Source organism: Apium graveolens, chromosome 6 (genome assembly GCF_009905375.1).
Source record: "Apium graveolens cultivar Ventura chromosome 6, ASM990537v1, whole genome shotgun sequence".
NCBI lineage: Eukaryota > Viridiplantae > Streptophyta > Magnoliopsida > Apiales > Apiaceae > Apium > Apium graveolens.
The window spans coordinates 292,044,891-292,069,731 of NC_133652.1; the positions used below are offsets into that span (position 1 = coordinate 292,044,891).

The window sequence follows — 24,841 nt, forward strand, 5'->3', positions numbered from 1 at the left end:
GGTCAAACGCCTGTTGAACATGTGTCTTCGGGACATGTGCCTGTGGGACACACTGTCATTGGACAGTTTAGTGTTCCTCTTGGACAAATATCGGCAGGATTCACTCCTCCGATCATACCTGCGGTGCCTACTGGTGTGCATACACCTGTAGTACAGACGCACGTACCATCTGTTCCACCTGTGGTGCCTGCTGCACCTATTATGCCAACTGTGCCTGCTGCACATGCTGAAAAACTTGAGAAGTTCAACGGAACGAACTTCAAACGTTGGCAACAAAAGATGCACTTTTATCTGACCACGTTGCATATGGATCGCTTCCTTAAGGAAGAACCACTGTTGCTCACTGCTGAGAGTAACATGCAGACTGTGTATGCTGCTGATGCTTGGAAGCACTCCGACTACATCTGTCGGAACTATGTGTTAAATTATTTGGCTGACTCATTGTATAACGTATACAGCGCGAAGCCAACAACTAAGGTTTTATGGGAGTCACTTGACTATAAGTATAAAACCGAGGACGCTGGGCAAAGAAGTGGATTGTTGGCCGCTTTCTTGGTTATAAGATGACATACTCTAAGACTGTGGTCAGTCAGGTGCAGGAACTGCAGGTGATCATTCATGACATTCATGCTGAGGGAATGGTCATAAGTGAGTCTTTCCAAGTTGCTGCTGTTATTGAAAAGCTTCCACCTAGATGGAAAGATTTCAAGAACTACCTTAAGCACAAGCGAAAGGAGATGTCTATGGAGGATCTTATTGTTAGACTTCGTATTGAAGAAGACAACAGAGGGTCCGAGAATAAAGTTAATGTTGCCACTGAGAAGGCAAACATGGTGGAGCAAGCTCAAAGCTCCAAGCCCAAGAAGACTAATTCTAGTAAAGGGGCAAAGCTGGCACCCAAATGAGGGATTTCGAAGTCAATATTTCAGGGAAAGTGCTACACTGTGATAAAGTTAGTCATAGGTCTTCTGACTGCAAGAAGCCCAAGAAGCCCAACAAGAAGAAAGAAGCAAACATGGTAAAGAATATCTCCATGGAGATGGGTGATATAGACCTCTGTGCTACGATCTCTGAAGTGAACCTAGTCGGTTCTAATCCACGTGAATGGTGGATTGATATTGGTGCTACTAGGCATGTTTGCTCAGAAAAGGCGATTTTCTCTAGCCTCAAAGCTTCCGATGCTGGTGAGAAGCTCTACATGGGGAATTCAGCAACTTCTACCATTGAGGGTGAAGGCACGGTGATCCTGAAGATGACCTCTGGGAAGAATCTGACTTTGAAGAATGTACTTTATGTGCCTGATATTCGCAAGAACCTTGTGTCTGGTTCTCTGTTGAATAAGCATGGCTTTCGCATTGTAATAGAGTCAGATAAAGTTATTTTGTCTAAGGGTGGTATGTTTTTAGGCAAGGGTTATTTAACTGATGGACTTTTTAAGCTCAATGTAATGTCCGTTAAGGACGACAATGAAATGAAGAATTCTTCTGCTTACTTGCTTGAGTCTCCTAATTTATGGCATGCTAGATTAGGACATGTAAATTATGACACTTTACGACGTTTAAGTGCAAAAGAATACATACCTAAACTTACTATCGATTCAAAACATATGTGTGAGACTTGTGTTGATGCAAAATTAACGAGATCATCATTTAAACGTGTGGAAAGGAACACCAAAGTGCTAGACCTAATACATAGTGACATATGTGATTTAAAATTCGCTCCAACAAGAGGAGGAAACAAGTATTTTATTATATTCATTGATGATTATACAAAATACTGCTATGTATATTTGTTGAAAAGCAAAGACGAAGCTATAGATAAATTTAAAATCTATAAGGAAGAAGTTGAGACACAACAGACTGAGAAAATCAAAACGATACGAAGTGATCGTGGAGGTGAATATGTTGAACCATTTGGAGAATTTTGTTCACAACATGGTATAAACCATGAGGTCACTGCACCATACTCCCCTCAGTCAAATGGTGTGGCTGAAAGGAAGAATCGCACTCTGAAAGAAATGATGAATGCGATGTTGTTAAGCTCTGGGCTTCCACAATCGATGTGGGGAGAAGCCATCTTAAGCGCAAATAATATTTTAAATATTATGATACGCAAGAGTAAGGATGTAAGTCCTTATAAAATGTGGAAGAAAAAGAAACCAAGTTACCAACACCTGAAAGTGTGGAGGTGCCTTGCAAAGGTACTGATCCCTACACCGAAGAAGGTGAAGATAGGTCCTAAGACTGTGGATTGTATCTTCATCGGATATCCTCCACACAGTACTGCATATCGGTTTCTTGTTCATGAATCCAAGATTCCTGATATTCAAAAGAATACCATTATGGAATCAAGGAATGCCTCATTTTTTGAGACGATGTTTCCCTGTAATCCAGGAAACCAACAACCTACGACGTCTAAATGATCTCATGAGTCTGTAGATGACGATAATGAGAGTGACGAAAGTGAAGATGAAAATGTGGGGGTAGAGAGAAGGAGCAAAAGACAACGAACGGAGAAATCCTATGGGTCTGATTTTATGACCTATTTGCTCGAAGAAGGTGACCCAAAAACCTATAAGGAGGCGGTTACCTCACCTGATGGACCTATGTGGAAAGAGGCCATCAAGAATGAAGTTGATTCAATTATGCAGAATCATACTTGGGAACTAGTGGACTTGCCAACTGGTTGCAAACCATTAGGTAGCAAATGGGTTTTCAAGAAGAAGTTGAAAACTGATGGCACTATTGATAAGTATAAGTCCAGACTTGTGATTAAAGGATACAAGCAACAAAAAGGCCTTGATTATTTTGATACATATTCTCCTGTAACGAGAATAACGTCCATAAGGATGATGTTTGCTATTGCTGCAATGCGTAATCTAACTGTACATTAAATGGATGTGAAAACAGCCTTCCTAGATGGGGACATAGATGAGGAAATCTATATGGAAGAACCTGAAGGGTTTGTTGTCCCAGGACAAGGAAGGAAAGTTTGTAGATTGGTGAAATCATTATATGGCTTGAAGCAAGCGCCTATGAAATGGCATGAAAAATTTGACGAGGTCGTGCTGGCTAATGGCTTCAAAATCAATGAATGTGATAGCTGTGCCTATTACAAGGATAACGAGAGTGGCTATGTCATAATGAAACTATATGTAGATGATCTACTTATTGCCGGAAGCAATGATAAAGTGATCAAATCTACCAAGGACATGTTGAAATCAAGATTCGACATGAAAGACATGGGACTAGCAAATGTAATTCTGGGAATTCAAATTTCTAGAACATCAGAGGGTCTCGCATTAAGTCAACCACATTATGTTGACAAGATCCTTGAGAAGTTTCTTAAGGATGACTTTGAGAAAGCTAGGACACCTGTGGATATGACTTTGCACCTATCCAAGAACAAAGGTGTAGCTGTTTCCCAATTGGAATACTCGAGGATAACTGGTAGTCTGATGTACCTCATGAGCTGTACAAGACCAGACATTGCATACTTAATTAGCAAGTTGAGTAGGTTTATGAGTAATCCGGGAGCTGATTACTGGAAAGCGATCATAAGGGTACTAAGGTACTTGAGGGGAACTCGAGACTATGGACTGCACTATGGCAGATTCCCAGCAGTATTAGAAGGATATACTGACGCAAATTGGATATCTAGCAAGAAAGCACTTAAGTCTATGAGCGATTATATGTTTACATTAGCTGGAGCGACAATATCATGGAAATCCTCAAAACAAACGGTGATAACTCATTCCACGATGGAAGCTGAGTTTGTGGCACTAGATAAATACGCCGAAGAGGCTGAATATCTACGTCAGTTTCTGGAGGATATTCCGAGATGGCCAAAGCCTGTAACTGCAATAGGGATTCACTGTGATAGTCAATCCGCTATTGACAGAGCACAGAGCACGATGTATAATGGAAAGTCTAGTCATATACGACGACGACACAGTTCCATTAGACAATTGATCTCAACCGGAATTATCACTATTGACTATATACCGTCAAAAGATAATATCGCGTATCCACTAACCAAAGGGTTATCAAAAGAAGTGGTTGAGAAATCATCGAGAGGGATGGGCCTTAAGCCTATTGCTTAACGGCATCATGGTGGACACCCAACCATTGCTGACTGGAGATCCCAAGAACTTGGTTCAATGGGACAACTAAATCATGATGACCAAATCACTGTGGGGGTAACCCCTGGCCTGTTCCTATGATGAGGAAACAGTGAGACCCGTAAGGTACGAGGTTAAGCTTTGAGCTTTTAATGATCTTTGATGAATACATGGAGTTCAAGAGTGAACGCATGGAATTCAGTTGAGTAAACACGGGTTACTCTATAAGATAAAGATCACCTATGTGGGAGAGAAGTGGGGCCGCTTCAAAGGAGAATTGCAAGGCACAATTCTTTAAAAACTCCTGCAGAACCAGGACGATGTTCCATGGCCAAAATGGACATAATCATGAGAACTGAATGAGTCAGGAAAGATATAGTGATAAGTATGTCATCGTTTACACAAACGGTCGAATAGTTCAAGGACATCGCGTCATACTGTCTACCAGTAAAGTCGATATACTTATTCGAGCGAAGGTTCAAGGAGCATTCTCTACCTATCGTATGCTATATCTGACCGCCGGAACTATCACCAAGACAAGCTCCGCGTCTGTCTGTCTATGTGGTGCGTGCTACTGGACCATCAATCTTATTTGTGGGGGATTGTTGGACAAACTTAGTATTTTAGACTAAGTTGTGAATCATTTTGAGACTCTATATGAGTGAGACACATTATGTGTTAGTGGTGTGTATTTATTGGAACGTATTCTCCTCTTCGAGGGGATTCCAACGCATATTTACACGCTCAAAATGAGTAAAAGGTGAATGAGAACTGATGTTCCAAAGTTTTACCTTTTAATATAAAAAGTGGTTTTGTACCACATCGAGAGTAGCACAAACCTATTCCTTAGTTTTTCTTATAAATACCATGTACCACATCGAAAAGAAAAATAAGTCCTTTCAAGCCTCTCTTTATAAATAGAGTCTTAGGGATCAGTTTTATTAAGTCAAGAGAATAAGAGCCATCTCTTTCATTCTCGGTCTCTTTAGTCTTAAATTTTTTCCAATATTCCGGTGATAGTTCTCGGGCTTAGTTCAAGTTCGCTGAGAGTATATTCGATCTATCGATTATACTAGTATCTCGTTTTATCCTGGGAGGCTATCGACTCGCACATACGGTGAGAGGCGAAATAGCTTTAAGGAGACAGTTTCAACTGGACTCGAGGATCTCCATTTGGTTATATCCTTTCTTTCTCTGTTTGATTTCGTTTACTCACGCATACACTTATTTGATTTATATGTATTAATCGCAGATTGTATTCACAAATATGCCTAAAGCCTTCTGTTTCTCAATCATCTTATTTACCTAATAGGTTTAGTGACAAAAATGCTTCTCCGGTTCACGAGTCTACTCATTGTCATCTCAAAGGACATTTTAAATATCGTTGGTACAAATTCGTTGAATACCCCTTAGACCATCCATATCATCCTAATAACAAGGGAAAAATGAAGCACTTCTCAAATAATAGTCTCTCTAAATCTGCTCATGTTGTGCAGCTCATTAATTCTTCTGAGTCATCTGATAATTATTCCCATCTTACCAACAAAATGGAAGAGTTACATACTCAACTTACTTCATTGATGAAAAGCTTTAATAAGGGACAAGGGTCTGGTTCTTCTGGTTTCTATGTTTCTACAACACCAGCACCTGTAAGTTCCAAATCTGCACCTGCTTCTTCCTCTACTGGATCTTCATAATTTATTCTTTGTACTCACATAGCAGGTACTATTTACTCGTTATGTTCTCAGTTTTCTTCAGATTCTTGGAATAGACACCAGGACTGCTAACCACACATGTGTTGCAATATCATACATATGCAAGATATTGTTATTTTGTTTGGACCTTTAATTGTCAAGTTCTCTAAAGGGGAAACAGCTTTTGTCATTCATATGGAATCGGATTACCTTCATCCTTTATCACTATTGCTTACTGATGTTCTTCACATTTCGACTTTTACCTTTAATCTACTTTTTGTGTAACATCCCGATATTTTATAATTATTTTTAGATATATTATTTGATTTAATTATTTATTAATGTCAATGTGTTGTAATTAAATTAGTTTGTGTAAGTTTATTTTTATATTTATAATCAGAATATTGTTTTAAGAGTATTAGTTTTAAAAAATAGTAAGGCTTTATTAAAAAAGAGAGAGGGTTTTACTAAAAAAAAGGGAAAAAGAAGGAAGAGTTAGGGTTTGCTAAAAAAATAAGGGTTTGCGTTATTTTGATCGGAGAAGAGAGGAGAGAGGGAGAGAGAAAGAGAAAATAGATGGAAATAGAGATGAATATCAAGAACTTTTTGGAGGGTTATGAATTTGGTGTTTGTGGAATTAGGGTTCTTGTGATTTGTGGTTCTGAAATCGTTATTAGCATTCTCGGTTACTAAGATCTCGAGGTACGAACATCTTTTTTGTACTCTTTCTTTTCGAATTCGAATTGGTGTGTACGGATATCTTCTTTGTTCTCTTGTTTTTTGTTTCTCTATTCTTCATTGTATACGATCTGAATTCTTGTTAAAATTCATATCTGATTCGTTATCTGTTAGAATTTGTTGATTTTGGTCATTTCGGAAAGGTCTTTTAATTATCTACAACTTTCGTTCCTTGCCGTTTGTGAAATTCGGTCTCTAAATATGATTTTTTCTGTAATTTGTATGACCTGCCTGTTTGACTTCGGGATTTGAATATCCAACCTTTGAAAAATCATATTAAATTGAATATTTGTTCAAATATTATGAGCAATACTATTCTGGAAAGCTCTTTTCGATATCTGCAATTTGCGTTTACATTCTGCTGCTAAATTCTGTGATTTTGATGTCTTAAACATCAAAATACAATTGTAATCAGGGGATGATTCTGTTCTGCAGTCCGTATTTATTTGTTTACTGAATTCGTTACTTGTTCATTTTTGACGAGCCTTACCATTCTGGAAAGGTATCGGAATTTCCTACGACTTTCGTATTTCATACTTTTTTAGTTGACTTCTTCTTTATTCAGTAATTTGACATTCTTTGAAACTGATCAGATTTGAGCTTATCAATAATTAGTGGTTTGTTATGTTATTTTGTTTCGTGATGTTGGGTTATAGTATTTTGAGGTTATTTGATAAATTTATATATGATTTTGGAGATGTAAGATATTTGAGTGTGTGATCTTTGAGTATTTATTTTGAGTTATTTATGTTATTTGTATGACTTGGGAGTTTGTAAGACATCCGTCGCGAGTGGATAATCTCGTGCTTGGCACCTCCTATGCGGTGTACTTAAATTGTATGGGCGTGTCGCCGAAGTTGTGGGATACGTATAGCCATGGCTAGTATGCATATGATTTGGCCTTTTGGGTAGCACGTGCTTATTGCCGTGCAAGCCCCTGTAAGATATTGGGTAGCATTTGTTTTGTGCTGTGCAAGCCCCTGTAAGTTTTGATGACTACATATTTCTGGATTACCGAAAATGTAGGACATCCTGTAAGTGTAAGATTATCTCCCATGTTCGTATGTAAGCTATTTTGTGTATTATTTTGTAAGTGTGAGAATATGTGTAAGAGTATGTGTAAGGGTATGATTTCATTTTATCATTATTCTTTCGATTATATTATTTGTGATTATTATGTAAAATTGATAAAGATATGTGTAAGAGTATGATAAATTTTGGGTGGTAAGCATTTAGTTTTGTTTTGTGAGTTGATTATTCATTTTTTTTAATATTGTCTCATTCACTATTATTATTGTGCTTCATTCAGATATTCAGTTGTGTTCTTAGCCTCGTTATCTTTTAATCTTTGTTTAGTTATGCTTTATTTTATATCCGTATATGAGCCATTCGCTCACTGCTGGTCCTTTGTTTTTCTTGTTTTTCTCCGACAGGTATTCTCTCTTTTAGGTGGGTTGTTTAAGGGGAAGAGTGCGAGTTCCAAGACTTTGAGGAGTTTTGTATTTTTTTAGATTTTCTTTAGAGTTTGTTGGTTTGGTTGTAATTTGGTTGTATTTTATTTCAAGAATTGAAATTTTTATCGGATTTTAATGGAGTTTGGATTTAAATAAGTATTATCTTGAGAAATTTTATTAGTTGGGTTGTTAAATTCTGTCACCAAGTTGTCTTTACAACTCAATTCAACAATTTATTTTACTGTAAGTTCCATTTTTTTTAAAATCATATCGACAAGCACTGCAACAAATCAGGGGATTTACGATGATATTTTTGTATTGATTTGTTAGAGTGAAGCATTGCTTCATTACTACAAAGATGTTATGAATTTAATCTTGAATTTTAGGATGTTCATAAAACAGTAAAATTAGATTTATATATTTTGATGGAGCAAGTGTTAAAAATTATAAATATATTGCAACAAGCTTTTCAAAAAGTTTATTTGTATGGTCAAGTACTACATACAATACAAGAAAACAGGACAAACCGACAGTCAAAAATGGTCGGTTAAGAGGCAACACGGTCGGTTAAAATAGTCATAACCGACCACAGGTTATGGTCGGTTTTAGCTTGGTCGGTTATGACTTTTGGTCGGGTTTAACCCTCATAACCGACCAACATAGTGGTCGGTTAAGTGCCTGGGCATTTTATTCAAATGTGGGGTCACTGTGTACACGTGGTAACACGTGTGCACACGTGTTGCCACGTCACTTAGTCATAACCGACCGTTGGTGGTCGGTTATGTCTATTTTTAAAAAGTTGACTGGAACTCTTAACCGGCCGTGGTCAAAATGTGCACATCGGTCAGTTTTATTTCAGAAGCTAATTTAAATGTCATAACCGACCATCTTAAAACCGACCACCCTCTGAAGGAGACGGTCGGTTTTATGAAGAAGATGGTCGGTTATGTCACCTGACGGTCGGTTTTCTGGATTTTGTAATGGTCAAAAGTGGTCGGTTATGCATATTGTCGGTCGGTTTTAAGGTATGATTTTAAAAAAAAATTGCAGGTTTTCTGCAGTCCCTATACAAAACCAAATCAAACAACCAAACAACCAAATAATATTCACAACCAAACAATATTCACAACCAAATCTCAAATCCAATCAATAACCTATACTACTCAAAATCATTCCACCAAACTAGTAAATTTAATGATTAAACAATAGTAATTAAATCCAACAAAATCATTTAAAACTCCGATAACCGGAGGATCAAACCATATCATTACATAATAAACAATCTTAAATAACTGACAAAGTATCAAACCATAACAACGTATTAAATTTACATCCCATAACCATCAAAGTAGAAAATTACAATACTCTTAAAACCGATCAGTGTAAACTAATCCGAAAAATTAACATCGGACGATCCACCGCCATCACCGCCGCCATCATCAAAGTCCTCATCATCGGAGGCCTCATCCTCGCACGTGTAATCCTTATCGACTTCCATAGCACGCCGATTGTTTTCCTAGATACACAAGTTTAATTAAACTAGTTAAAAAGAAGAAACAAAATTTACATATGAATGAAAACAAATAAATAAACAAGAAGGTCAAAAATTATACCTCCGCAACACGAGCTTCCGTCTTTTGGCTGATATCTTCAATCAAGGAGCCCACGATATGCACGGTCTCGCCACCGATAAGGTTATTCCATTGCAACCTTTGGCTAGGATCGTAGGATGGATCCGAGACCTCAAGAGCGGTACGTGCGAATGTAGCTATCTCCGCATCGGAAAGTTGGCGAGCAAACCGATTTGGATTAGCACGGATTTCCGTAAGCACATTCCTCACGATGGAAAAATATACATTATTGGGGATGGCTTCACGTTGTCTCGGAGCGGATGAGGATGAGCCGGCTTCATTCCGTGTGGAATCTCGGTACCGCGTAGCAAGTGTAGGTAAGAGATCGGTGGGCCGAGCATTGGGGAACCCCACCACATAATTCTTTTTCGGCGTTGTACCTTGGGGGACCTCCAAGGCTTCCATCCACCAATCCCACGGCTCATACTGATCACCCGTTTGTGTAACCTCCACGGGCATGCGCTCGAGAATGGCGGCATATCATTCTTATAAATTCATTTAAAACAATTAACGATGCATTTAAAATCAAATAAAAATGCATATGAAATCACATATAAAAATGCATTTAAAATCACATAAATACATATAAAATCACATATTAACGATGCATTTAAAATCACATAAAAATGCATATAAAATCACATATAAAAATGCATTTAAAATCACATAAATACATATACAATCACATATTAACGATGCATTTAAAATCACATAAAAATGCATATAAAATCACATAAAAATGCATTTAAAATCATATGAAAATACATATAAATTCACTAATCAAAGATGCATTTAAAATCACATAAAATGGTCATAAAATCACATAAAAATGCATTTAAAATCACATGAAAATACATATAAATTAACTAATTAAAAATGCATTTAAAATCACATAAAATGGTCATAAAATCACATAAAAATGTATTTAAAATCACATGAAAATACATATAAATTCACTTATTGAAGATGCATTTAAAATCACATAAAATAGTTATAAAATCACATAAAAATGCATTTAAAATCACATGAAAATACATATAAATTCACTTATTAAAGATGCATTTAAAATCACATAAAATGGTAATAAAATCACATAAAAATACATTTAAAATTATATGAAAATACATGTAAATTCACTTATTAAAGATGCATTTAAAATCACATAAATGATCATAAAATCACATAAAATGCATTTACCGCAATACGCAAGGCGGTCGGTGTAGTGTAGACGGGATTTTCCGGATCAGATCCAACTTTCCTATGACATTTATCCCACACCTCGAGGTAAATGCATAAAAATTTAGCCCTAACCGGACGTAAACGCATTAAAATTTAGCACTAAAACCAAAAATTCAAAAACCCATTAAAAAAATTTACTATAACTTATAAATAAAGTATCCTAATTATTACAAAATTTACTAAAAATCATTTTTAAAATACAAATGACGTTATTCAAAATCGTCAAAATCATCATCATCTTCGTCATCATCATCATTCTCATTGTCACCTTCACTTATTTCTTCTTCTCCTTCATTTTCATGTTCGTCATCTTTATCTTCTACATCATCTTCTTCGTCTTCTTCTTCTTCTTCACGCCGAATAAACGGTATTTGTCCATATTGTACAAAATCGACAAAGCGCGAAAACGAGGTCGATGCATTAGATCTATCTTCCTGAAAAGCATCATCTATATCATTTTGCGCAACAATAGATTCATCAATTGGGCGACTTTTAGATTTGACCACCGTATATATTTTCGCTTTTGGATCCAATACACTAGGAGCATAATATACTTGTGAGGCTTGACTAGCTAAAATAAAAATCTCATTTGACTTCAATCTTGAAGTCATATCAATTGTAATCACACGATTCTTATCAATCCTCACACCATTACCAACACTATTAAACCATATACATTTGACCAAATATACATGATTGCATCAAACCATATACATTTGAACAAATATACATGATTGCATCCTTGATAAATAAGTCTAATAATTTCTTGTAGTTGACCATAATAATCAAGATTATTTCCGTGCAAATTTCCTTTAACAACAATACCAGAACCGGATGCAGATTTTGTTGAAAATTTATATCCATTAACTTGACAAGTCTCAAAAGTAATAACTTTTAATACCGGCCCTTCAAGTAAGTCCCTAAAACGAGTTCCTTCCACCTCATCTTTATCAACCTAAAAACAATTCAAATCGATGAGACGTTGTAATTATAAGAATTTTAAAAAAACAAATCATGCAAATTAAAAATAGATAGATACCTTTTGTTTAAACCAAGTTTGTAATTGACTTTTGACAATACGATCTAAATCTTGAGGTGTTATATCCGGACGTTGTCGCATAACACGATCTTGGTACTTCCTAAAATATAAACAAAAATTAACAAAAATCATGCATGTGTCATTAACAAAAATTATTACGCATATTTTTTGAAGTAAGATTTTGGTACCATAGATAGGTTGAACTTCAGGAGAGTTTAAAAGAACATATTCTTCCGCTAAATCTCGTTCATCATCACTCATGTATCGAGTTCCTTCCTTTCCAAGAGATTGAATTAGATATTTGAACACTTCTAAATTCTCGGAATTTTGCACATCAAACAAAACCTTGTTACGATGTACCTTATTATGGATCGTGTTAGAGGCAAAATAAAAGGAACAAATATTAAGAATCTCCTCCTCCATATATCGTTCGGCAATTGACCCCTCAACCCTTGCTTTATTACCGACTTTTTGTTTTAATTTTCCCAACAAATGCTCAAACGGATACATCCAATGCCAATAAGCAGGTCCAACAAGTCTAATTTCTTCGGCTAAATGTACAACCAAGTGTTCCATCGAATCAAACCAACTTTGAGGAAAAATCGTTTCCAACAAACACAACGCTTTGATAACCGATTTTTTCATTATTTTCAAATCAGTTTTTGTAACCACAGATGAACATAAATCTTAGAAAAAGTTAGAAATTGTCGTGATTGCATCGGCAATAGGCGCCGGTAGAAGTTTCCGAATTGCGAGAGGCAATAATTTTTGAAGAAAAATGTGATAATCGTGCAATTTGAATCCATAAAATGTACACTCCTCAACATTACAACAACGTGATATATTTGAGGAATAACCATCCGGAAGTTTTAGTGAACTAATCTATTCACACAAAAGTTTACGTTGTTTTCTAGTAAGGAAATAAGGTGCTTTAGGTGACTTTCCTTTCTGATCGATCCACAAATGTGGAAACACCCCAAAATGCTTGCAATCCGCTCTTCGTAAAAGATTGGAACATGAGTCCAATGATGCTCATCCCCGTAACCGACACTCCTTGCCTTCGAATTAGTCTTTCCGGGTGGTGGAAAAACTAAACCATCAAGCAATTCCTTAACACCCTCACCGGACAAATGACCACGAAATAATCTTCTTTCTTCATTATCAAACAAATTACTTTTTTGACAGAGTGGATCATTTGATTCAAGGAATATTCGATTCGTGCCATAGAAACTACATTTTCCACAATATTTTAATTGAAACCCTTGCACGCTTCCACGACACACTTGACATCCCATCTTTCCTTTGCCCAAGCACCCACTTATCATACTCATAGCGTGATAGTCACTAATTGTCCACATAATAGCCGCTCTCATTATAAAATTTTGTTTCAAAGATTGGTCGTATGTCTTCACCCCGGTATTCCACAATATCTTCAATTCATCGATGCCAGGCCTTAGACAAACGTTAATATCTTTTCCAATACTATTTGGACCCGGAACTATATCGGTCATGAACATATAAGGCTTTTTCATACACATCAATGGTGGAAGATTGTAGACAACTATCACCACGGGCCACACACTATATGTTTTTTCCCGGTAGGGCCAAAAGGGTTGAAACCATCAGTTGCAAGACCGAGCCATATATTACGAATCTCTTGAGCAAATGAAGGATACCGACAGTCAAAATTTTTCCACTCTTCTCCATCCGCGGGATGACTTATTTCTCCATCTTTCACATCTCTATTTGTGTACCATCTCATGTGATCGGATGTATGTGCCGACATATATAAGCGTTGTAATCGAGGGATCAAAGGAAAGTGTCTTAAGATTTTTTTGCTATTTTTTTACCATCTTTCCTAGAAACATCCCGATAACGATCTTCACCACATATATCACACACAACTTTATCCTTATCATCTCCATAAAATAACATACAATCATTCTCACATAAATCAATTTTTTCATATTCAACCCTCAAATCCTTCATAATTTTTTTCATTGCATAATAACTTTCGGGTAATGTATGTTTTTTTGGTAACACATCCGTAAGAAGTTTAAACAAACTATCAAAAGCTTTTTACTACAATGCGAGTTATTTTTGAATTCCAATAATTTGGTGGTAAAGCTTAATCTTGTGTACTTTGTATTGCCAGGATAAATAGGTGCTCCATTTTCAACAATAACCTCGTACAATTTTTTAACACTATCATTTGGAGCTTCTTCTACATTCATAGTTCCCGTATCCGTAGTTTCATAAAATTGATAATTTTCACCGGCTAAATCATGTAATATCGCATTCAACTATACCGGTTCTTCTACTCTCGAAGATTCCCGAACATAATAACGGTGATGTGATGTTCGACTACGTTTTCTTCCTATTTTTTCACCGTGCGACGTCCACACAGTATAACCCTCAAGCATCCCTTTAGCGAGCAAATGAAATCTAACATCATCACTCTTTAACCAATTCAAATTTTTATAACGTTTACACGGACACTTCATTGCACCATCTTCCATTCCATTTTCGCTAGCAAATTTTAAAAATATATCTACACCAATTCTATATTCCGGGGTCAATGAAATTTTATCGATTTGCAATTGATTACCAATATAACTTCGATCAATGGTTTCCATTTACAATAATATTTTTTAAAATTAAAAACATATTTAACAAATAATTTATCATTAATCTCATAATTATTCATGTATTTCATAAAACACACACACACACACACACACTATAATTACAATAAATGAAACTAACTTACAAATTATCTACTACCAAACTTCAATTCTCACGACATTATATAAAAAAAATAAAAATATTAAATACATACAACAACATAAACACACACACATTAATTACAAAATATGGAAAGAAATTACAATTTTCTAAAACTCTTCCACTTCAATCCTCAATCACTTGTGTCTTTTTAATTTTTTGCCCAAAATCAAGAAATGAGGGATATAACAAAAAAATTAAAAAAAAATAGGTTAAAACCGACCATCAGCAGTCGGTTTTAGGTAGAAGAATAAAACGACACCATTTCTCTGTAACGAGTACTTTTGTTTGTACTTTAAATTAATTTTTTATTATTCTACAAAACCGACCACCAGATATGGTCGGTTTCAACCTGCAGAATTTGTGGATATAACCGACCACATGTAGGTGGTCGGTTTTAAAAGTGACACATCAGCAAAACGGTGTCGTTTTCTTTATGTAAAACCGATCACCGGTGGAAGGTCGGTTTTAGGTGTGCCACATCATCGATACGGTGTCGTTTAGTTGGCATATAACCGGCCACTGACGTCGGTTGGTTTTAAGGTGACCAAATCGACGTCGGTCGGTTATGTCCGGTCGGTTTTACCCTGTTTTCTTGTAGTGATATGTATAAAAATGAGCTGAAGCACTGGAAAAAAAGAAATCATTTACCAATAAAAAAATAGTAATAGTGATTGAGTTCTTGATTTCTCAAAAATTGATCCCGACTTTAACTGTTCGACATCTGTATGAGTTTACTACTTAAAAAAGACTTCATTTATCGGTGTGCATAATTTTGTAGGTCAAAACCCGACATATTGGTAGCTTGAGAAAAAAAATAGTTCATTTACCTACAAAGAGTTGGCACAGTAATTGAGTTCTTGCTTTCTTTGAAGTTGAACGTCTCACTGGGTGTGGGTTTACTTTAAAAAAAAGTTCAATTACCGGCCGTGTGCATAATTTTATAAGTAAAAGCCCGAGAGATTGGGAGCCGTAGTCAGGGGAAAAAAGAGTTTAAGAGATTGTTTAATTATAAAATGAAATAAATAAAGTTAGCACGCGGTTTGTATAAAGCAGTAACGGATAAGGAAAAAGTGTATTTTATTTTATAATGTAAAAACTATACAAATAAGACTAGCCGGAAAGACCATGCATGCATACATTCTATCTTGTACAAAAACGGACTATTAACTGATAATGTAAAAGAGTAATGCTACGTAACCCAAAACTCGTACCAAAATAGTTACAAAGTGACGTGACATGACACATGTTTAAATATAATTCGTGGGTACATATGAATGCACGTGGGGTCCCATATTATTATTAGGAAAGTTACCATTCATAAAGTATTTGGGAACAATTTTTGTAACAATATTTGGGGCCTCTAGCATTTTCTAATGTAAAATTAGTAATCAGTACTTTTGACTTCGTTTCTCAACAGACACTTGGGACTTTGTAACATACAAAAGTGATATCGTTAGACTTTTCTTCCACCGGCCTTTTCCCTTGTGCATGATTTTGAAGGTCAAAGTACAGCAAATTGACAGTTTCAGTTAGGGCAGCTGTAATGAACTCAATTTAACAATAATAACTACTCAACTTCACACCAAGGATAGAACAATGAAACACAAAAGAACTCAATATGAATTAAAGGACTTGTTCGAAACCCTAACTCTGATTACAATTCCCGAGCCTTCGAGTCGCCGGGTAACTCCCAATTCCCTCTGCTAGGGTTTCTTGACTAAACAACGCATGAAAATCCCTTCTCCCCCTTTTTCTCTTTTTATCTATTCTCCCCTTTTTTCTTATGTCAATTGACCAAATTACCCTTTCTTTTTAAAACGGCTACGTACAAAGGTCAAAGAGTCAAAAGGCTTATTTCTATTTGTTTCATTCGTTGCAATACTCCCCGCCAAAACAGACACCTTGTCCTCAAGGTGGAAAGATGGAAATTGTTCTACGATGACCTCTGCTTGTTCCCAGGTGGCTTCAAACTCCCTCAGGCCCTCCCACTTGATTAAGACTTCCACTATAATGTTCTCTCCATTGCTTTTGTTTCGCACAGCCAACAACCTTTCAGGCTCTGTTTTTAACTCTCCTTCTGCAGTAAGTCGAGTGGGAAAAATAGAGACAGCTGGTTTGTTTCCTATAGCTTTTTTAAGCTGTGATATATGAAATACAGGATGGATCTTGCTTCCCTCAGGTAAGGCCAGGCGATATGCCACTTCCCCAATGCGTTCTGTCACCTCAAAAGGGCCATAAAAATGGGGTGCTAACTTCTCAAACGGTCTCTGTGCAACCGATTTTTGTCGGTAGGGCTGAAGCTTTAAATAAACCATCTCACCTACTTCTAGTGTGAACTCTCGCCTTTTCTTGTCTGCTGCATCCTTCATGATATGCTGGGCTCGTAACAAGTACAGTTTGAGTTCATCTAAAATTGCGTCACGAGCCATGAGCTCTTCCTCCAGACTGTCCACCGGTGTGTGCCCTGCTCCCAACCTTAACAAATGAGGTGGTTGCCTTCCATAGAGCACCTGGAAAGGGGTCATGTTGGTAGACAGATGGGAAGAAGTATTGTACCAATACTCCGCCCAAGCGATCCACTGTGACCAGGTATGTGGATGTCCTGAAATGAAACAGCATAAATAAGTTTCGAGGCACTTGTTGACCATCTCAGACTGTCCATCTGTTTGGGGGTGGTAAGCGGAGCTCCGTTTCAAAGTAGTGCCTTGTAGTTTAAACAGTTCGCCCCAAAAATGGCTCATGAAGACATGGTCTCGGTCTGAGATGATTGCTACTGGAAACCCATGAAGACGCACGATGTCCGACACGAACACCTTTGCCACTGACATCGCAGAAAACGTATGTTTAAGCTTGAGAAAATGCCCATACTTGGACAGTCTGTCGACGACCACCAAGATAGTATCAAAACCGTTCGACTTAGGTAGCCCTTCGATGAATTCTAATGTGATATGATCCCATACTTGAGTGGGCACATGCAGTGGTTGAAGAAGCCCAGATGGGTGCTGATTTGAGGCCTTGTTCTATTGGCACACTGCACATTCCCGAACATAATTTTTTACATCTTTGCGCATTTCTTGCCAAAACCATTCGGTTGTGATCCTCAAGTAAGTTTTCAATTCGCCTGAGTGGCCCCCCACTACTGAATCATGACATTCTTTAAGGATAATAAGAATGTAGACAGAGTTTTTAGGAATTACCAGTCGATCTTTATACATGAGTCGCCCTTCCTTCAGTTCGAAACCCGAATAATCTTCCTTCTTTCGTCCAACTTCTTCTTTAAGCCTGGAAATAAATTGATCTTCGTTTATTTCTCGAAATAGCCCGCTCCAATCAATTTTGCTGGTTGAAACTATAGCATTTAACACCACCTCTCCTTCTTCTTTCCGAGATAAAGCATCGGCCACTCTATTCGCTGCCCCTGGCTTATACTTAATCTCAAAATCGAAGGCCATTAGCTTACTAACCCATTTCTGGTAATTCGCCCCTATCTCCCTTTGATCCATAATGTATTTTAAGCTTTGCTGATCTGTGAAGATGAAAAAATGGCGTCCAAGCAGGTAACTTTTCCACTTCAACACTGCTAGACAAATGGCTATGAGTTCCTTCTCGTAGATAGCCTTGTTCCGAGATCTTGGGCCTAAAACTTTATTGAAAAACACAATTGGTTTTTTATTTTGCATCAACACCGCGCCTACGCCAAAACCAGATGCGTCTGCCTCAATAACAAACGGAACCTTGAAGTCGGGAAATGCCAACACAGGAGAGGTTACCATCGCCTGTTTAAGGGTTTCAAAAGCTTGCGTGGCTTCGAAACTCCACCCAAATTGATCCCTTTTTAATTGGTTGGTAAGAGGTTGAGCAATCTGAGCATAATTTGCCACGAATTTTCGGTAGTATCCGGTGAGCCCTAAGAATCCCCGGAGTTCTTTTATCGTTTTAGGTTGTTTCCACTCAACCATAGCTTGAACATTTCCCAAGTCCGCCGAGACGCCCTTTTCTGCAATAATGTAACCTAGGTATTCAATTTTTTTACTCCCAAACTTGCACTTCTTTTGATTAACCACCAGCCTATGCTTCTCTAAGGTGTCCAAAATAGTAGATAAATGGGCTGCGTGCTCCTGTTCATTACTGCTGTACACTAAGATGTCGTCAAAAAAACCAAGACGATTTTTCGGAGAAATGGCTTGAAAACCGAATTCATGAGAGATTGAAATGTTGAGGGCGCGTTACACAATCCGAAAGGCATTACTACAAATTCATAGTGTCCCTCATGAGTACGAAATGCGGTTTTGTGCACGTCCTCACTCCTTACTCGAATTTGGTGGTACCCTGCCTTAAGGTCCAACTTGCTGAAAACCCTTGAACTCTGTAGCTCGTCCAACAGCTCATCTATGACAGGAATAGGGAACCGATCAGGCACAATTTCTTTATTTAAAGCCCTGTAATCTACGCAGAAATGCCACGATCCGTCCTTCTTTTTAACCAACAGGACCGGACTGGAATACAGACTGGTGGATGGTTGTATGACCCCTGCTTCGAGCATCTCATGTACTAATCTCTCTATCTCATCTTTATGTATTTGGGGGTATCGGTAGGGCCGGACGTTGACTGGATTACTCCCCTCCCTCATTACAATATTATGCTCATGACCTCTAAACGGAGGCAACCCTGTGGAGTTCTTGAAAACAGTGTCATATTTACCCAAAACAGGCTGCAAATATAATGATACTCTTTTATGTGAATGTTCCTCCCTGCCCTGTTCCACTCTTTCGATTTGTTTAAGTTCCAACAGCAACCCACACCCAGTTTTCCTCACTGTTTTAATCATTGCCTTTAACGAGATGCGTGTGTGAGTGAGGGTGAGATCCCCTTGCAAAACTACAGTTTCCCTCCCTATCCTGAAACTCATTTTCTGCGATTTCCAGTTGGTTGTAACAGCCCCCAGTTTCTCTAACCACTGCACCCCAAACAATACATCAGAATTGCCCAGATTAAACGGCAAGAAATCCTCCACAATGTCCACTTCATCCAGTTGTACGCGTAACCCCTTGCACTCTCCAGAGCCATTTATAGACTCCCCATTCCCCAACGACACCTCAAATCCCTTTGTTTTTTCCATTGGCAATTTTAACTTTTCTATCAATGCTAAAGATATGAAATTATGGGTTGCCCCAGGATCGATCATGACAACTACCTCTTCTCCAGCAATTAATCCCCGAAGACGCAGCGTCTTTGGCAAAGATAAACCCACCACTGAATTTAGGGACATGTTAGATATATTTGATAATGTCATGGCTAATATGTTTTATGTTTAGCTTTCAGAATCTTACGTGAACAGGATAAATCAGTACTTACCTGTTGATCAGTACTTATACTGGAAGTCAGGACTTAAGGATATCAGTACTTATATTATCAGGAGATAATCATCAGAAGATAGATATCAGAACTTAAGTGCTGAAGGACAATCAGATAAGGACAGTAGCTGATTAAAGGAAAGAAGATCGAGATAAACATAAGAAGAGATATGCATGAAGAAGGAATTCCGTGAAGAATGGAATACTTGGAAGAAAAGATATCTGATTGATATATTTTAGGAAGCAGAATTATATTCCATATCAATTAGCGATTATCTTGTAACTGTGTAGTATATAAACACAGACATAGGGTTTACACTAAAAGTGTTATCATTATTAGAAAAGATTATTCATTGTAACCCTTGCAGCTCTCGTGATATTTGTTCATCACTGAGAGGTAACAGTTCCATACTGTAACAGAGTTTATTGTTTCAATAAAGTTTGTTTTCTGTTACTTAAGTTCTTAAAGTTCGATTTGAGTGTACTATACACTGTATTCACCCCCTCTACAGTGTGTGTGTGACCTAACAGGACACCTCGGGTGTGCAAGTTTGTTCTTCCCCTGTGGCCACTGTCACTCCCTCTTCCTCAGCTTCCAACTCGTCTTCATCTTCCTGAGTTAACAGAACACTCAGCTCTTTCTGTTTACAACGGTGCCCAATGGCCCATTTCTCGTCACATCGAAAACACAAACCACGCTCACGTTTATGCTACAATTCTTTCGGAGACAACCTTTTAACTTCCCCCAAAGGTTTGGCCAATGGAATGCTATAATTAGCGTGTTTGGGACCGTCTTGAGGGGCCTGGCTAAACCCACTTAGTGACCAGGAGCTCGGTGACGTTGACCCCGATTCTGATTTCGCCCCCCAGGAAGAAACTTTTGTGACTGATGGCGAATAAGCAGAACTTCCAAACCTTAAACCCCCTGTGGTTGATACGATTGGATTTGACCGTAAAGCTGTGAACGACGAGGATTTGCTGTTTCCAACCCCAAAACTTCGCACCCTATTTTTCTCCTCTACCTTAAGGGCTAATTACATGGCCTGTTCCAGGGTATACAACCCTAACATACGCACCTCCGCCTTAATGTCGTCTTTCAAACCATTTATGAAATGAGCCAATAAAATCGCCTCGGGCACTTGCTCCAAAGGAGCTGCCATCTCAATAAAACTCCGTCTAAACTCCGCCACCGACCCCGTTTGTTTGACAGCTAACCACTGCTCACACAGCGTTCCTGAATGCAAGGGCCTGAACTGTTTTAATATCAAAATTCGCATATCCTCCCTCCCTCGAATCGGACGTCTTCGGTGTTCCCATTGATACCACAATAAGGCATCCCCTTCAAACCCTACTACCGCCGTCTCCAATTTCTCATCGTCATTTAATTGATAGAATGTAAAATACCTTTCTGCCCTGAGTATCCAGCCATCTGGGTTTATTCCATCAAACTGGGGAAGATCCAGCTTACGATATTTCCAGTTATTCCGATAATTTTCATTGAACCCCTTTCCCAAATCTTCATCTCTACCCCCTTTCCCCCCCTGGCCTCTGCCAATACCACTTCCGTACAGCCCCGTCCTGCCACCAGACTCTCCACCCTCACTAACAATACGATGCCCATTACCCCCATACCTGATATAGTGGACGATCGTAGTAGCGAGACTGTGGATAGCATCTCCAATTGAAATGCCTCTTGTTTCTTCTGGATCTCTCCGATTAGGGTCTCATTGGTTTCTCTAGCTCGTTCGACACGGATTTGTAGCTTTTGTGTAACTTGATCAAGGGTAGTGGTGATTTGAGACACTAGGGTTTGCTGCATCTCAATGGCGGCGCGATTCACCGCCTCTGCGATCTCTCCGAGTAACGTTCGCCGTAATTCAGTCACAGATTCCTCAATCTGCTCGAGCCTCTACGTTTGTCTGGTTTCGGGTTGAGGAGCCATGGATCCACTCGCTCTGATACCAAGTTGTAATGAACTCAATTTAACAATAATAACTACTCAACTTCACACCAAGGATAGAACAATGAAACACAAAAAAACTCAATATGAATTAAAGGACTTGTTCGAAACCCTAACTCTGATTACAATTCCCGAGCCTTCGAGTCGCCGGGTAACTCCCAATTCCCTCTGCTAGGGTTTCTTGACTAAACAACGCATGGAAATCCCTTCTCCCCCTTTTTCTCTTTTTATCTATTCTCCCCTTTTTTTTCTTATATCAATTGACCAAATTACCCTTTCTTTTTAAAACGGCTACGTACAAAGGTCAAAGAGTCAAAAGGCTTATTTCTATTTGTTTCATTCGTTGCAGCAGCTTTCCATTTATCAACCGTGGTCTCTTCTCATTAATCTCAAATGGTGCCCAGAAACTCAGCCCTATTTATATTGACATGGATATGCTCTCTGGAAAGGATACTAGTTTACAGGCACATGACTGGTATAACAGTATTCTTGATCATAGATTCATTGTGTTAACTAAGTCCTTCAAACATTTTGTTTTTTCATTCAACAATATTAGAATAGCATTACATCATACAAGTCCACAACTTGTAGTTACATACTACATAGTGTATAGTATTATGAACAACTTACGTCTTGTTCTACAAAACTCAAATAGACAATCCCAAAACCGGAAAATCTCTAATTAATTTTAGAACAAACTTTTCGAATTTCACCATCAGTACCAGTTTTCACCCCAATATTGGTCATTTTAATCATAGCTTTTCCAAACTCCACATTCAAAGTAAGTCCAGCCAAGCCTCTAATACCGATAAACCTCCGCACAAAGTTCTTTGTTGTACTGTCCTGCCACAGGCTTTGATCTGATTCCATAATTCCGCGGTTGTTTTGCACATTTTTGAAAAAGGAGTTGTCGAAGTTGTCCCCGCTTCCATAATCTAAGGCAATGCGTTTGTTTCCATCACCGTTTTGGGGACAAAGAGATTTGAGTGTAGAAACGAATGCAGAATCAATGGAAGGATCAACATCACCGGCGCCTGTGTAGTTATATAATCTGTAGCTCACGAATTGGCAGGCAACTGTTCCAATTGTGTGTCCTCCTACAGTACATAATTATCGTCGATAGTGAGAAAAAATTACAGTAGTGCATGCATGCAAAGAACCAAGTCCAACTGAATGTATATGAAACAATTGAGACAACGCTTACCAACAAGAGTGACGAGATCTTGAGCACTGAGACCTACATCTGAAAATTTTTGTTTCTGGACAGAGACTGAATCTGTGAACCTTGGCAAATTAGCGGTATCTGAAGCGAGTGACACTAATCCATCTCTCCGTCCTGTTGGCACTTTGTATGTCAATCCACCAACCTGCATTTATAACAAAAGGAAAAAGTTTAGACAATGATTCAAGAGTACAATGTTTAGTTTTATGAATACACTTTATTGAAATAAGCAATTTCACAACATTAACTTACCGCAACTGTAGAGTCACGACCAGCAAGAGCAAGAATATCAGCACAAGACACAACTCCAGGGCATGCTGCCTCTAGTTGTGTTTTAGCATCCTCAATGACATCATATCCTCTCAACAAAAGATTTGGTACAGCGGTTTTCTCAGTATCGCTACCATCAATAAGAATCGAAGCATCACAACCATGAACGAAACAATCATGGAAGATCATTCTTAGCAATCCAGGAGCAACAGCAGTATTGGACTTAACATGTTTCTTAACTGTGTCTGTAACAATTGATTCTGCTTTAGGACAAGAACTCGAGTAAAACCCGACCTTAGTTTGTGCCAATGCCAAAGGCGTGACAAGTAAAAGAAGCAATAGAAGAGAGACATTGTTAAGATAAGAATCCATTTGAGCTATAGGTTGCTATGTGTTGTTACAAGTTGATTGTGTGATTTTGAACCAAACGAAGATGATGTATTTATACTGATACAAAAGTGTACAAGTTGAATAAATGTGTAAAGATATGGCAAAAATTTCAAATTGAATCCACTTGTTAGCCCGGCTGCCCCTAATTAGTTTGTCATGTATAGACATTTTCAATCAAAATACAGTGCATGTTCACACAATTACAGTATATGCTAAGGCCCTCAGTTTACTTTTAATGTTTGTTAGTGTGAGTGATGTTTACTTTCTATCTAGGAAAATTAACTAAATTATTAGATGCTAAATACAAAGTTGTTAGGCTATGTCTACTAGCTAAGTTTAATAAACTAAAAATCAACAGAGAAAGGGAAGATTGCTGACTGTGGTAGAAACGTTTTCAAAAGAAGCGAAGACAAAGAATATTAAGAAACTTCTTAATTCGATATCAAGTATTTTTACTTAGTGCTGCGTATTCCGTTCACATGCAATAGTTATATAAGACTAGCTTATAGTTCTATGCAGGGTTATTTTAAACTAGCATAAAAACCCATCGGGGTCATTTTCTATATTTTTTTACACCATTTAATTATATTAGTAAAATTATTGATCGTTTTTTTATTGATAAATATTGTATAACTTCTAAAACATATCAAATATCAATCAATGTGTATGATTTTCAGATAAATACAAGCAGAAACACGGAGTAATGAGATATTTTATTACTAAAGTCATTACTAATTTAAAATTACCTTGCTTAATTTAAAAGAATTAGTAATGCATAATTAAAGTGGCCAAGACCTGCAATCGTCATATTCAACAAAGTAGAATTTACAATACAATTAATATGAGTTTATTTTTAAAGAAAAATGTTATTTTTTATTCAACATTTGCATTGATTTAATATCATTGCTAATGTCTTAATTCATTAATTAAAGTTGATTTCGGC

The 24,841-nt window shown here is 37.6% G+C and overlaps 1 protein-coding gene across 1 annotated transcript; it reads right to left on the bottom strand.

The window, feature by feature from the left end:
- Positions 1-22,668: 22,668 nt before the first annotated feature.
- LOC141664205 (cationic peroxidase 2-like) lies at positions 22,669-23,916 on the bottom strand. Its single transcript, XM_074470118.1, has 3 exons — positions 23,491-23,916; positions 23,221-23,383; positions 22,669-23,113 (listed from the first exon to the last, which is right to left on the bottom strand). The coding sequence occupies exons 1-3, from the start codon at positions 23,878-23,880 to the stop codon at positions 22,695-22,697; spliced, it is 972 nt and encodes a 323-aa protein (XP_074326219.1). The 5' UTR covers positions 23,881-23,916; the 3' UTR covers positions 22,669-22,694.
- Between the last annotated feature and the right edge of the window lie 925 nt (positions 23,917-24,841).

Bases quoted from the DNA above. Each gene is read 5' to 3' on its own strand.
- LOC141664205 (XM_074470118.1), bottom strand. From the start codon at position 23,880: ATGGATTCTTATCTTAACAATGTCTCTCTTCTATTGCTTCTTTTACTT. The intron at 23,384-23,490 runs GTAAGTTAATGT...TTATAAATGCAG, and splicing joins GTCGTGACTCTACAGTTGCG to GTTGGTGGATTGACATACAA. The intron at 23,114-23,220 runs GTAAGCGTTGTC...TATGTACTGTAG, and splicing joins AGATCTCGTCACTCTTGTTG to GAGGACACACAATTGGAACA.